Source organism: Lactuca serriola, chromosome 3, assembly GCF_051521515.1.
Source record: "Lactuca serriola cultivar US96UC23 chromosome 3, Lser_US96UC23_V15, whole genome shotgun sequence".
Taxonomy (NCBI): Eukaryota; Viridiplantae; Streptophyta; class Magnoliopsida; order Asterales; family Asteraceae; genus Lactuca; species Lactuca serriola.
The window spans coordinates 71,530,753-71,547,287 of NC_136410.1; the positions used below are offsets into that span (position 1 = coordinate 71,530,753).

The 16,535-nt window shown below is 35.1% G+C and overlaps 1 protein-coding gene and 1 long non-coding RNA gene across 3 annotated transcripts; one reads left to right on the forward strand and one right to left on the reverse strand.

Annotated features, from left to right (window-relative positions):
• The first annotated feature begins 9,079 nt into the window (after positions 1-9,079).
• On the forward strand, positions 9,080-11,900 carry LOC145092582 (uncharacterized). 2 transcript variants are annotated; one of them, XR_013702579.1, is made up of 5 exons: positions 9,080-9,289; positions 10,463-10,553; positions 11,333-11,411; positions 11,510-11,551; positions 11,786-11,900. It is a non-coding gene; the product is annotated as an uncharacterized LOC145092582 (long non-coding RNA). The 2 variants fall into 2 exon arrangements; XR_013702578.1 differs by having other exon boundaries at positions 9,084-9,289; positions 11,333-11,551.
• A 146-nt stretch (positions 11,901-12,046) lies between these two features.
• Positions 12,047-14,596, reverse strand: LOC145092583 (uncharacterized). Its single transcript, XM_079030531.1, has 8 exons — positions 14,449-14,596; positions 13,660-13,898; positions 13,486-13,557; positions 13,318-13,385; positions 12,928-13,039; positions 12,750-12,836; positions 12,571-12,660; positions 12,047-12,392 (listed from the first exon to the last, which is right to left on the reverse strand). Exons 2-8 carry the CDS (start codon positions 13,879-13,881, stop codon positions 12,228-12,230), a joined length of 816 nt encoding a protein of 271 aa, XP_078886657.1. The 5' UTR covers positions 13,882-13,898; positions 14,449-14,596; the 3' UTR covers positions 12,047-12,227.
• Positions 14,597-16,535: the final 1,939 nt, after the last annotated feature.

Here is a 16,535-nt window from a genome sequence, read left to right on the forward strand (position 1 = left end):
TGTTACAACCACCTAATCAATGTTCCGGTTAACCACACACGCTCCACTAACGACTTAACGATGTGCAAAGTGCAATTTCATGGGTTAGCACCAAATTCACATTTTCCTAAAGTAACTAAGATTGGGAATTTAATAAAGTTTAGTTACTTTATATTTATCATTATACTTTAAATGAAGGGACAATTAATGTCCTGTCCTACCTGTTCGGCTAACGACCCTCCACCAGTCAAGGAAGCGGTGGGTGAGAGTGGACACCTATTAAACTGCCATTTTCTAGGCAATAACCTTATACCCCCCTTATAGACCGACTTCGTGAATGAGGCCTACTAACGGTAAGACTGAGTTTCTTCTTTTATATATATATATATATATATATATATATATATATATATATATATATATATATATATATATATATATATATTAAACCTATAATATTATAATAGTATAAGGGTTGAATTTTAACTTTTAAAATTCTAAGGGTTGGAATTAAAGTATACATGGGGGGTAACTTTACAAATTCCAAAACTTGAGGGCAGGTTTTGAACAATTAAAAAACTTTTGGTTTCCATAACTTATGAGTTCAATATGGTTTATATGGAAGACTTTTCAAGTTCCATAACTTGGGGAAAAGTTATGGAAGACATAAAACTATTTTATGATGGCATTTAAAAACAAGACCTTTCATCTTTTTTCATAACCTATGAACTTTAATGAATCTTTTAAAAGAAAAACACTTCATTTTCCATAACTTGAGGACAAGTTATGGAGCTCATAAAAATCATTAAGATCAATTATTCCAATTAACACAATAATCAAATTATTTTTCTGTGACCTAGATTAAACTCATAAGTAAAGATAATTTACATCAACAATTTTCAAGAAATTACATAATCACATAAACTAATACAAATCTTGAAACTTTGACAATTATCCTTTATTTGGATGAGGATAATCATTACTATAGCATCAAAATCAAATTTTATGAACAAAAACATTTTGTGGTAATGATCTTAATCCAAAACAGGCCAAAAAAAACTCGAAAATATGCACTCAGGACAGACAACTCGTCGAGCCCCTTGATGCACTAGACGAGTCCAAGACAATCTTCAAGTAACTCGGTGAGTCACCCAGTGGACTCGGCGAGTCCTGCTGACAGAATGCAAAAAAAAAACGATTTTTTTGCTTCAAAAACCAATAATAACATCAAATATAATAGAAAACAACCCATGTCTCTGATACCACTATTGGGTTTGTATACTACAACATCCTATGGTGCACATACAACCCTAAAAGCTTTTGATCTATGTTTTCTCTAATTATACATGCATATTGTTTCCAAAGCTTTAAGCCTACAACTAGCATACAAATAACATATGAATAATAAAAAAAACAAGTTTTATACATACCTCTTGATGTTGTTGATGTTGCTAGGAAGACTTTGGCCTTTAAGAACTTAGTGCCCCAAGTGTTGCACCTCAAATGGAATCACAACACATCCAGGACAAAGGATGACATTTTAAGAGAGAATTCCATGCACCAAAATCGTCCATCTTTCTCTAAGAATAGAAGCGCACGAAATTGATCATGAAGTAACATATTTATATGTAGGATTCCAAAGGTCATGGGTAAAACCCAAATCCATACCCATGGGTTTTATGATCCATGGTACATGTGGCCCAACTCTTTATGTATTCATACATAATCTTAGTCCAACATGGACCATAAGCCCAACACATATAAATATAACTAATTTACACAATTAGTCCCCATTGATTTAATTAGTCTCTTTTGATCACTAAATTAATTTCAAACTAATTCTTGATCAATACTAATTATTTCATATTAATATATTAGAACTTATAATATACTAATAAATCATATATAACCTCTTCTCAAAAGTCCATCCTAACAAATTGTCCTGATGATATGCAACCCAAATGGACCATGCTACTCTCGGGTCGAGTACATACCAATAATAGTTATGGGCTTAGACATCAAATCCAACAGTCGCCTCCAAGACCTAATGTATACGCAATTCGCACCACCACCTCTAGAGCAAGGAAAAATGTCCAAATAAGTCACATCTGGGGCTTGGGCAATGTGATCAAACTCTGAATGGATAATCACACAACAACAAATCAACCCAAGAAGCTAGACCTTTACACCATGATATAGTCACCTATTTTACTTTACTCATCAAACAATGTAGCTATCTCCAAAAACATTATCAACGAAGGAAGTGCACTACCAAAAAAACTATTAGAACATTTTTTTACTATTAAAGCTTGATAACACTCATAAAAGTGGTTGTACACGCTTACTAAATGGTAAAAGGATTGATCATCCATATCATTTGAAAAAAAAAATCATTGTAAGAATGCAACCATAGGTGTCAAAGGTTCATAAATTTTCCCTAGAAAATAGTACCTAAGTCCTAAACGCCTCGAGGTGACGATCTTGGCTTGACTTAGATAATTAGGGCCAGGGTATAACTCGCCAAGTCTCACGACTTAGAAAAAAGTCTCAAAAAGGGTAATCAGCAAACTTTAGCTAAAAAAAGGATACCCTAACAAAGCAAACCGGACATAAAGACCCAATCTAGAATCAACGGTCTGTGACCCAAATAAAGGAAAATTTTCGAGCCCTGAACACGAGCTCCCAGGACAAATCCAAAGCAATTTAAGAAAATATAGGTCTTAGACTTATAATTTGGGAAAATCCAGTAGCACGACTAGATCGCCAAACAACATAACCACCCACCTAGCAGAGAGATCTAATTGTCTCGATTCGACCCCCCAAGGCCAACACAACCCTGGCGGAAGAAGCGCCTCAACAAGGAAAAATAAGGGCACATAATCACCAGTGGCTAACATAAACCACCTGGGGATAGAAACAAAGGTATCGCAGAAGCAAAAATGACTATGCTACCAAACACAAAAATCCTTATCTTGTCGAACAACCCTCAGACTTCAAAGGGCCATGCAAGGCAAACAACCATTAAAAGTATTGTCTTGAACACATTGCATCAGAAACACACAAGCTCAAACACTATTCTACATAAGCGAATCAGCAAGAAAGGAGGATCACTTACCGAGAGTAGTGGTGGAAGATCCAACTTTGAAATGGTCAACTTCAGGTTGGTTATCCTCGACGGCAGGATCACGGCACAGCTAGCGAAGGCCTTCCAAGTCGAGCTCATCCAAATGAAAGAGGGAGAAAAAATCCGCTTCCATGAACTACCTCACAGAAGCATGCATTTCCTGAGTTATTTCCACTATACTATTTGCCTCATACGGATCAAATTTCCTGGACCTGCTTCTTCATCGCTTGCTTGCCCCCCTCCACACCAGCTGCAACACACGCAACCTTCATACACCGGATCTCAGCCGAGAACTCAGGACTCTCAATGACTCGGTTAACCACTCGAACAATACCATCCCATAACGGCCAAGACATATCACCATCCACAGTCTTCCTCCTGGATTCGTCGACAGCCAGCAGTCCAGCCTGCTGCTTCACCTGCTCTTCTAATAACCCTTTCTCTCCTACCAGAGTCTCCACTCTCTTTTCCAAACGCTCCACTGACCCATCCAAACTTGCAACGTGTTCCTCTACAGACGCCTTCTCACCAGCCAAAAGGTCATAACGCTCTTCAAATTTGCGCTTCTCCTCCTCCTACAGCCCCAACACTCTCTCCCTTAACTCATCCTACTCATCCCTAGCAGAGGCAAGCTCCGTTGAAGCTGAACTGACTTGATGAAGGCACCAAGCGGCAACCACCAAATAAGGAGCGACCTAAGTCGCAACATACCGAAGACTGATGAATATGTGCGAGTTGGAGAGGAGCTCCATAGCTTTGATTGTGGGCGAAGGGAAAGCATGACGGACCTATTCACACACAATGAAATGTTACATAAGAAGGGACTCTCTAGTAAGCCCCACTCCAGGATATAAACTTTGGGGTAGAGGATCATCGCAAGAAAAACCTTCAACAAATGTGTCGATCAAATCCAGTCAGCTTACGCACTGGACCCTTATGTCATAGCACCACCATGACTAGCAAGAGCCATAGCACGATCAACACTGACCGGTGGAGGAAGAGTCTCCACCATAGTCACTTCCCTATGTTGCAAATTGCCCTGGAACCTACCCCGTAGGACCATATCGAATGGAATGATCCTATCGCGACATTCAACAAAGAACAAATCACATATGTAAGGATTGGAAAAGCCCTCTCTCCACCAAGATTCACATAAAAAATAATAAAGGGTGGGGGGAGGAGATGCACACTCATCATCCTTCTCCACAAAGAAATGGGGCATCCTCCTGCGTGCCCTCCAGGCGATGCTCATCCTAATGGCGGCCAACATATAGTCCTCCCAATCCTCCCTATTGAAGGTAATAGTTCTCAATGCCTGCACCACAATCTCGCTAACCCCCAGAGTTGAGGCGTCTGGTCGGTGAAAATGGTCCTGTGAGGATAACCAAAGTTGACCAAGTTGTGGTTCGCCCACAACCATTTGTCCTGCCAGTTCTTTCTGGGGGCCTTCTGGTTTATGATGAATGCATGGATGTTCTGCCATTGAGAGAACGTATGCACGTCGGATTGAGTAGAGGAGTTGAAGAAGTACTTGAAAGCCCATAATTGAGGGAGCACGCCCAAATCCCGACAAGCTATCTCGAAACCAACTATTTTGTTGATAGTGTTAGGGGTCAGATCGTCAACAAAGAAGGCATACTGAATCATGATCTCATCGAAAAAATCGTTCGTATGTAACTGGAGACCCGCCTGGAAGATTGGGATTGGGACTCCAACCTCCCCTTCAGGCGGTCGGGAAATATGCACTCCCCCTCGAGGATATTTCACCCCATGCTCATGATGAAACCCAAATCAGGCCTACATGGACTCAAACTCTTTTGGTGTAGGTTCGATTCCGATGATCGGTGTCGTCATTGCATACTACTAACAGATGCAAGATGAAAGAGAAAGGAAATGAAGAAAAAAAGAGACGGTTGAAGATCATTAGAGCAAAGAAAAGGATATTTTCCCTGATAACGAAAGCTTTAAATGAGAGGCACGAGATTCAAACGATTGTAACGATGAAACCAGCTACACAGCCGACTTCGTCACATTAGTAGACGTCGAAGCCATCCTCGCCGAACACATGTCTTGATCTAAGCTAGAACAACCCAGCTACCCAAGGCTAACGTTAACGTTTACTATCCTAGGGGACTTATTAACGTATCCCTCTGAGAATATGCTAAAGATAATAGGATGATTATCAAAAGGACGGCCTAGTTAACGGTCGTTACCTGATGTAAGTGCTAGGTTAGGGCCCTCGCCCTTGCGATCTCGTGTTTAGGCCCCGACGTCCTAACACCAAGGCCCATAACAGACCAAAATAGTACCATATTACTCCCAAAACAACAAGTGTAGCGCTTAGAGCGCCACTTCTTAGTAACTCTGCACCAATAGTCCAATAGCGTATAACTACTAGTGGTGCACGACTCACCAATAGAACGCTTCCATGTCCTAACAGTCCAAATAGGGTAGAAGGTGTTGTCGGGGATATTCTCCCCGAGCAATAGGTATAAAAGGATTCTTCTTCTTCGGAAGAAGGGATAACCCTCTATCCATCTAATACATAACCCTAATTCTCCCAAACACTTACTAACTAGAACGTCGGAGTCTCGTTCCTGGACCCCTTCTTGGACAACGACTAACATCGACTCTTTCTTTGTTATGATTCTTAGGCTTAACCAGACGACACGATCCACCAACAGTGTTAAGCTCGAAGACATATCACAGAATATATATATATATATATATATATATATATATATATATATATCCTTTACAGCTTTATGCCATTTGCTTTTCTCCATCATTAAAATCTTTCTTAAGTATGTAGGTATGTAGAGAACACCGTTATCGGTGCCTATAACAACTAGCAACACACAATATCAACATATAAATAAATATATATTACGAAATTGATTTTGTGAGGTAATTTTACTATTCATTTGAACCTTATTTTCAACAATTGGATACTGGCACCGCATTATGTTTACTTTCTCTAATTATTACACATATATAACAATACTTTACCTTATGTGTTATTTTCTCCTTTCTACCTCTTTTTCACCTCCTGTATAACATCTCCAATCTTTTATTGTCTTTATATTAAGAAAATGAGGACTCCATTTTCACTCTTATCATCTCTCGTTCTTTCCCAAAAATCAGATCAAACCTACACCCATAACAAGAAAATCAAAAATCAAAATTACAAAACCCAAATTGGAAGAATTCTAAATCAAAAAATCAAGATTTATGTACCACCAACATCAACATCATGGTAGAAGGGATTTGTTATACATACTTTGAAGAGCATGATTAAGGGTATAGATTGCCATCAGAGCTTCATGTGGTTTGAGTTTTCCCTCATATAATGTATGGTTTGGAGAGTATTTTACTTGTAAGGTGAGTAGTGGTTGAGTGGTACGGAAGTTGATGATGGAGATGAGTCTGAGTTGTATGTCGGCTCTTCTTTGATGAGGCATCTCCTCCTATTCTGTCATTTTCCTCCACCACCTACTTCCCGACCAATCATTTGGTGTTGGAAAATAACCCATTAATGTGACCATCAAACTATTTTCTAATAACTTTTATGTGGTTGTACAATTATATTATGTACCGTAACATTTTCCATAATGACATGACAGATCCATATATTTAAGTATATGTGGCATTAATGCTTAGGTCAAATTTCACATATCAAACTAATATGTCTCATAAAACCGTTCTATTGTAACTTGACTTCTCAATATATGCACTACGTTTATAAAAAAGGAATAAGTAAATATCCACAAGCAGTATGAGATTACTAAAGTTGATCCTCACCAACACTAGTGGACCTTTTCCAATGGATATAAGTAGTCGTAAATCATATATGACTTTTGATAACTATTCTTGTTACTTGTATTCGTATTCGATGAATGAAAAGTCTAAATCTCCTAAAAAGCTTTAAAAACCCTTAGGTCTGGAGTTGAAAATTAGCTTGACTGGAAAATAAAATTAGTGAGATCAGACGTGGGTGATGTATATTATGGTAGGCATATAAACTTCGGTAAAGGAAAATGATTTTCTTTTAATTTTGTAAGGATCATCAGATAATTAACTAATACACCATGTAGGTTACTCCTCAATAGAACAATGTATCTTGTGGGAGGAAAACAACCTTATTACACATGGTGCAAAATGTGCCTACAAACACTAACTTACCTAAACATTTATGAACCAATGCATTAAAAATGGCAGTTTGTATCTTTAATATATTTCCTTAAAATCAGTTTGAGATTTGGACATGAAGGAAATCAACCCTGATGTATTTAAAGGTTTAGGGTTTTCTAGCCAAAGAAAAACTCTGCAGTCCTTAATTGTAAAAACTAGACATGAAAACCATAAGTTGCTTCTCAATTGGGTTTCCTAAAAGGTCTAAATGTTACCGATATGTTGTGTTACATAGTACATGAATTTTTGAAATGAAGCATGCCTAATTTCCTGAGAATGCCAAAATCAACAGGAGTGGTTTATTGAGCGATTTTTACCTCAAGCATCTAATGAAGAGACACTTATATTTCAAGTGTCCATGATGATTAGCAGTTCATTAGGAGATTCATGATATAGGCGTTGAAACCCATGATATTTAATAACCTATAAGAGATTGGCATTAAAACCCATGATATTTAATAACCTCATAAAATGATACCACATAATAGATTGACATTGAAACCCATGATATTTAATAACCTATAAGACATTTTCTATGATATAGGCGAGCCATAGCTTTTGATAATTACATGTGGCCGATCTTGACATAGGTAAGGAAAATGACCCTATCATGTATAGTGAAGCTATAACTTTTGATCAAACAACTAAATCGAATAAAGCCATGATTTACGAGCTTAATCCATGGAAAAGAATGATGTTTGAGAAATTTGTTGAATTTCAAAATGGTTATAAACCCGTAGGATGCAAGTAGGTCTGTAAAATGAAATTAGACCCTAATGATTAACATTAAATGAGATAAAGTTCAAATGGTCGCTAAAGGGTATTCACAAAAAAGGTATACCAAGAAAAGTTCTCACCCATATCTTGAAATGACTTCCTTAGGATCGTAATGGCCATTATAGCTCTTTTTTATTTAGAGCTACATTTGATAGATATTCCTCCATAAAGCACAATGTTATTATACTAGGTCTATCCTAAGAGTTAAAACCTTTCATAATAGCATTGTGATTTAATGGAACTTTTAATTTAAATTATTCAAGTACTTGATTATTGTTCCTCTATAATATACAACTTTTCTATATAACTAAATTGTGCACAATTACTTTCTATATAGAAAAATATGTTGATTACCACTTAACTCTAATGTCATTTGGCTTAAATAATTGTAAGTTCCATATAAAACACTAAAGTATGAGAAGTGGGGGTCCCGTGTCTAACAACGACATGTCATGTTGTACTTTTATGCTTTTAGTGTTAATATGAAACAGTATGAACTTAACTTGGCCAAAGAAATAATCAACACATACTGATATATATACAAATAGTCATTCGGCCAAGTGGGAAAATGTTTGAAAATAACCTATTAATATGGCCATCATACCATTTTGGAATAATTTTTATATGTTGTTACAATTATATTATGTACCAAAACATTTTCCATCATAGCATGACAGGTCCCTAGACATAAGTATATGTAGTATGATGGATATGACAATTTGTCAGTAACTTAAGGGACAAAATCTGTGTGGTTCTATAACTTACCCATAAGATGTAACTGATAAATTAAACACATAATTATGAGAGAAATTTATGAGTGGAGTATCAATTGATTCATCTCCTAAAAAATAAATTTTTTCTCTCTATATAAACCCCATAATTCTATATGTGTAATCCATCTATCAGATTGATCAATAAGACACCCAGGGTCGGCCCATGGGCCTGGGCAAGCTGTGCAACCGCCCTGGACCCCCAAATACCAAAGGGCCCCATTTTATTACTGTTATTGGGTTATATTAGTGACATCCTATTATAAGCCTTATGGACTAGTTTTGACCCAATATTCCAAAGAGTACATGCGGCAATCCAAAATGCAGAAGTGAGAGTAGCGACTGACCTATCGTGTTTCCGACTTCATATGCACCTTCTTCAATTTTCGATTCCATGACCATGGAAAATCCAAACGACACCATCTCTCCCAAACCCAAAGCCCTAACGGTTAGTTCTCTTTCTTTTATTTCTAGTTGAAGATAATTGATTCTTTTCCTCTTTTCTGATTCTCTGAATTCAGCCTAGTCCCAACACAAATATGCAATACTCGATTTTTTTCTTCTTATTTCTGATTTCATTTTTCTAAAATACTAGCAATTAAAAGTTACCGGTTGTCGTTTTATTTCTGAATCAGATGTTTTTTTAGTTGAGACTCACGATTAACTGCACCAGTTGGATTAATTTCCTTTTGAATCGTATTCAAATGAAAGTTTAAAGTAGAGTAATCTTTCAGAATTGTATGTGTTACTGTGTAAGTCGAATTTCTAAAATCTATGAACTTGTTTTGTTAAGAATCTGCAAAACCGATCTCTGATTTTGCTTAAATTAATTTCTCTGATTTTGATTGTGTATGAATAATTGTCCACTGAAATAGAAGTTATTGATTTCGATTTCGTATGAATCATTGCTAAATTCGAATTTTCTGAATTTTAAAGATGATTTTGTTTAATTCGATTTCTCTTTTTTCTATTCTAAACATCAAATAATCAGATTTCTCATTTCTTATTTGAGCTCAAAGGATTATTAACAGTTCAGGATAGTAGTTGAGCAGGTATTTTCTTTTCACTTTTTTTTAACCTGATTTTTGTGATTTTGCTTAATCTCAATTTTGAAGATGATTTGGTTTAATTTTACTTCTCTGTTTTCTAAACTTTAGTTTTTTGTTAATCTATTTTTTGTTGATTTGTGAATATATATGATTGTTGATTTGTTATATTTTTATAAATGTCCCCTATATGTCTGGAAGTGAAAAACGAAAAAAAAAAAAATATAAAATAAAACAAAAAACTGAACAATTTAATGAAGCTCAAAAAGAATCGATGAATAAATTTGTAAAAAAAAAAATTAAATTCTTCTAACATACAAGATAATGCCACATGTGAAAATGTATTACATGAGGAAGATAATATCTCTAGTTTTTTTTTATATTGTTGTTTTGTATTAATAGTTGCTAGGTTGTTTGGCTTTGGTGGTTTGTCATGAAGCCTTTTCTTTCCATAGGTGGATTTGTAATATTATTCTTTTAATTAATAAAATTTTTTGGAGGTGTTCTTGTCCTTTACAAAAAAAACATTAAAAGGGCCCTAATTTATTATTTTACCCCGGCTTTAAATTGTCTAGGACGAGCCCTGAAGACACCATTATGGGAATTGAGAACATCATAAATCTTCATCTTCAATATTAAGGGGATGTCATTCCACCACTACTACCGGTGAGCTTTTCCTGGCCAAACGTTCGGGTTTGCTAATTGTGTTTATATTTAGCACCGGATACCTAATTGAAGAGAGTCATTCCACCTGTTTCTAGTTTAACTTTTCATAGTCTTGAATTTATCTGCTGGAAGATGATCATCTTTATTGGTTCTTCTACACGTATATGTAATTTGTAAAATTCTCTTTCAACTAGGTTTAGATGATGCCTTCAAAAGCCATGAATGGGATGTTTAATATATGGTCCTTAGACTAAGTAAAATTTTGGATTGCCTGCTGAAATATGCAACACTAAATGTCGAAATGAAACTCAAGTTTAAAACTGACTAATGTGTATCTATACTTTATATGGAGGTTACTATCGGACATGAGATTGAGATTTAAGGGTTTAACTTAGCTCTAAGATGGTTGTCATCTCACCAAAAGAAACAAATAATATCTTTTATGCAGATTGCTAATCAAATTGTAAATAGAAATCATTGTTTTAAGGGTTGTTTTAATGATGAAATTAAATATTTGGTGTCTTGAAATATAAATTCTGATGATATATTTAATTGAAACTTGGAAAAAAGAATTTTAAATATATAATATGGTTGGTTTTTATAGCAAAAAAAGTCATCTTTTCGACACATCAACAACATTTTCAGTTTTATAAAATGTTCGTAAACTCCTATGGCCACCGTAAGATGTCGTCAACAAATGTATTCCTTCTCTTTTCCTTTCATTTTAGCTTCCAATTTTTATAATATTTCCAATTTACATGTTCTCTTTTTTTTCCTAGGACGTTAATTCTTATGCAACTCATTGCTTTGAGTAATCATCATCGTTAACAAGAGCAATAGCACAAGGAACTTGGAGATGTGAAGTTCTTTTTCTAGACAAAAAGAGCATACCATAGTTTTCCATTTTTTTTAACTTTACTTGTTATTTGATTGGGAAAAGTTTCAAATTTTTGCAGGTATACAATTTCAATTTCTTGCAAAATGTCTCTAGCAACAAGGTAACTATTTTTAATGTAGTTTATGATTTAAGACAACAATGTGTATTAAAATGGAGATTGCATTATTTGATCTTCTTAAGTTACCTACACTTAATCATATATTAGTATTTCTATAAGTGAGTATTCTTATACAATTATATTACTATGTGAGTATATATTTTTGTTTTGGCTTAGGTTCAAAATTATTGCAATAGTAATTTAGAAATAACTTCATCTTCATTTTTTTATGCAGAGGTTTATCAGTAACTTGCTTAGAGTGTTGGATGCCTGGATTGCAACTAGATTGAAGAAGTGTTATTTACAAATGTTTAAACATGCAAAAGCACGAAATCAATACAAAAAAAAAAAAAAAAAACACAACATATAATTCAAAAATCAAAACCAAGGTTTCCACTTCCATGAATGTTGATATGTTAATCTTATGTAAATGTGCATTGAAACAAAAATTGTTACACAATGCACATATTATACCAAAAAAAAAATCCAACTTAAACATGGTCAAAGGGTCAATCATACAGAAACTGTCAAATGGCTTTCATAATTCATATCAGATGATGAATCATTACACATTAAACATAAAACACTCGATTATTCACAATAAATCTGATCTCATCATCTAACCATAAAACAAAAAACAAAAAAATAAATAATTTTTTTCCTCAATCATCTTTAACTATTAAACATTTTCATCTTGTGGTGCAGCAGTTGGAGTCACAGTGGGTGCGGGTGCGGGTGCTTGGGCTGGTGCGGGCCCCAAAGAAGATACGGTCAAATGGAGCCCGTTTCCTTGACCCGCTTGCAGTACAAATGCAAATTGGGCAGCCGCCAATGCTGCAGCCTCCTAAAATTTTATTTAAAAATTAATCGCAAAGAAAAAAAAAAAGACCAGGTAAAATGACTTCCATGCCCTTGAGAAGAAAATGTGGGGAAAATGTTTGAAACGTGTTTACCAAATTAACAATTTAACTTTGTAAAAACGTTTGAAAGTGTAGAATTACGAGTTTGCCCTAAACCCTAACCTGTCTTTGCCTTCGACGCTGCAAAATGTTGATGGCCCAAATCATGATGTAGCAGGGCAAAAGAAACCCAGCAATCCGAAGCAAGAAAAGCTGTCAAACAAAGAAAATCAATCATAAAAAATTTTAAATATAAACCAGGGGTATTTTCGTCTTTTACTAGTAGCCCCACTCCCACTTACAGTTAAAAACGTGGATGCATCTTCGTCTCCATCTCCTTCAGAATCAGGCACAGATGACGCATGTCGGAGAAGCAAAAGAGCCATTAACTGACATAAATCGTTGAAAGTGTAAAAAAATAATCAATATTTAATAATCGAAGGCATTTTTTTTATAAATTTAAGGAGTTTGGAAGCTTACGATTAAAACAACTGAACGACAAAACGCTGCCCCGCTGGCATTTGTGGAATTATAATCATCGTACTCTGCTTCAAGATATTGACGATCAGCTTCTGAGATTTGCCATGCTCCCCTATTGAAATCACAAAAACGTAAATTTAAAAAATTAATTTCACAATATTTGTAAGTTGTTTTGCTACACAATTTGACACAAATTATGAAACCTTGTTTCAATCGATTGAATATGTTACATATAAAATGTAAGCTTATTTTAGTCATGGATTTGCATATTTCGTCTAGAAAACAACTTTCTTGCTTTAATTGAGTAAAAAAAAAAAAAAAGAACATTGTAGCATAAACAAGCGTTTAGTTTTTTTTTTTAAATGTTATATAAAAGGAAGAAAAGATTACCCAATGTCTATGGTGGTCTCTTCCATGCAAGGTCGGGGAGGTGGAGCAATATATCCAGGTTGATAAGGCTGAACATATTAACAAATTCACATTTTAATTTTCATATAAATGCCAAATTTATAATTATAATTCAAGATTTCATATATCTGTCAAGATAAGATAACAAACCTGATGGCATATCTCACAAGTTATGTCACCCTTTTCATTGCACCAGTGTTGAACACACTTCCTGTGAGCATACTGCATTAAAAGCAAAGTTAATGAATAGATTACAATTTACAGTTTTCAAAGTTTCAATGTATTAGTATTGGATAAAGTGGTGGAAAGAAGCCATTAATGTACCTTAAGACTGCCATTGCAACTGCAGGGTGTCTCTAAAGCATCAATGGAATCTTCCTCCTGGCAAATACGACACTCTGCCATTGTTAATAGAGGTGCTTCCTCATCATAAGAAGCCCCATTTTCATCTTCTACAAGAGCTTCTGTATTGGAAGATGAAGGGACTTCCATGTCTGCACTCCTTTTAATGGGTTGATTCACATCTAGAACCAAGTGATCACCCATCTATTTACAATGGAAGCCTGTAACACAACAGAACGATAAAAGGGTTAGATTAGAAACAGAAAGTAGACGAAATCGATATCATGTGTAAGTTATAACCAAAGATCAAATTTTGGAAACAGATTGAACAAGAAACGATTCAGATAACTCGGAAACTGGATCGAAACAAGTCATGAGCCCAGAGAACAGCACAAGCATAAATACACAAAGTCAACCATGATTACAAAACACTAAAATGAAATCGAAGCGAAGAATCATATCACGAGATTGAACACACCGAACTCAGTAGAAATCAAGACTCGAATTAGTCTAATTGTGATTATAAATCCCTAGAACCAAAATAAAAACAGAATAAAAGATCGAATTTTGATCCAGGTAACCGATACCCATACATCTGCAAAGCGAATTAGATTTGGAGGAGACACCGATACGTCTACTTTTACCATGACCTTAATTCGAAGAACCCTAGAAGCTGGATTATAGGGTTGCATTCGATTCCACCAATCACAAATCAAAATCAAATACAAAAATCGCATATAGGGAATGAATTAAAACGAGAGAATGAATCACCTGAAAATGAAGGAGGAAAAAAATGGGTGAGGAGGGTAGAAAATAAGAAGCGCGTGATCTTTGTAATGGAGTCTTGTTTCTCTCTCTGAAAACAAGGTTACTATATTTGCTCAACACCGCGTTCTATTGTGGAGTTACGAAGTAGAAAACGATGAGAAGATTTAGGGGCGTCGATTATAAATAGGTTGTATGATTAGGGTTCGTGGATTGACGATATAAATTGGGTTCAACGGATGGAAATTTCGTTTGGGGCGACTTTTCCCATGAACAGACAACAACTCCTTTTCTTGACAATGACGAAGGATCTGAACTTTTCCAAGGATGGGTTCCAGTCTTCCAGATAATTCATAATATAATAAAGGATATTTGATTATAAACTTAGATTATTTAATATTTTATTTATTTATTTCAAGTGTTGTCATGACAATAATTTGACTACTTCTATATCAGATGAATTTTTCTATGCGTTTCGAAATTCTGTCACAATCTCACAAATCTATCATATTACAACAATACAACAGTGTTTTTTTCGTAACTTAACATAAAAAAGTTATCTTTATTCTTTAACTAATACTAGTATGTTGTTTCTAGGGGCTTGTACTTTAACTTGTTACATGTAAACATTATTCACAAATAATTGTAAGCCATTAAGCAATGAGTAACATTTTAGCCTTTTGTCTCAACGTACAATCCATAAGATTGCATCTTTCATGGATGATATATTTGTTCAAGTTAATACTTGATTTAAATAAGTGTATCAATCAACAAGAACGTTCTAGATAGAACCCCTCTTTAGACATTATACTTTACCTAATAATATATCTACATACAAGCCCCATTCCAAATCATTATTGTTTGATAATTAACAACTCAATTGAACTCATGACTAATACTTTCAACATCCTCTCATTATATACATCTACTCCCAAGAATATTCGACTCATTCACTTTCATTATATATATCTACTAACAAGAAGATTCAACTCATTCCCATACACATATTCAAGGGAAATATAATCAGTTTTCCACATTAATCCAATAAATAATATTCACTTGTGTCTAATATTTGTTTAAATTGAACTACTAACATATCATAAAATATGTTTATTTGATTATGTCATCTTTTCTTTGTTCTCTTCCCTGCGTGCATGTCTATTATTTCGGTGATTCTTTTGCGATCTTAAAAATATCTTCGTTTTTTTTCAAATAAATCTTGGTTATTTACTAAAATTTCTCAAAAAGAAAAAAAAAACTCTTTTAAACTTTAAGTATTTGTAGCTTTGTGTTTTGGTGCCGTATGGAGTATAGCCAAGTGGTAAGGCATCGGTTTTTGGTACCAGCATGCAAAGGTTCGAATCCTTTTACTCCAGATTATGAACACCCGATCGGATCTGTCAAAAACGAGCTGACGACTACAGGGGAAGCGGCTGACTGCAGTCCCTGAGCCCAGCTTGTAGCAAGCCAAAAGTTTGACTTGAGCCTACTTTGCTAAGAGAAGAGAGAGAAGGAAAAGACAGACGGCAGAAAGCAATCTAATTCACATTAACTCCTTTAAACAATGTACAATTTATTTACAACTGTATTTCTTAACATGTTCTATGTAGTGATTATCGCAAGACCCTTTAAGTGGTTGTTGTCTATGGCATGTTTATGTATATATGTTAGGTTTAACGCGCGCCCTGCAATCAAACTCAAGTTTAGCCTTGATCGATATGACAACCTTACTAATAGAAAAGGCAAAAATGCGCTCAAGCAACCTATCTTACTAATATAATAAGAATTTAGGGCGTAATATTATATCAAACTGTTACATCCATTTTCATGGTAATGCTTTTCCTAAGTTATTTATTTTAATTAATAATTTTAAATGTTTGGGGTGGGTCACGACATGGTGGCTAAGGCCCCACCGCGTGGCAATGGTCTGAGTAATGATCACGGAGTTGGAAGTGCCACATCATGACGGTCATTTTGGTGCAAACCTTAGATCTCCGGGTTTGTACCCTATTTAAGGGCACTAATTGCTCCATTCTCTAAAATCGATCCCCACCTAAACCCTAGCCTATTTCTGTGTATTTTAAGTATATGAA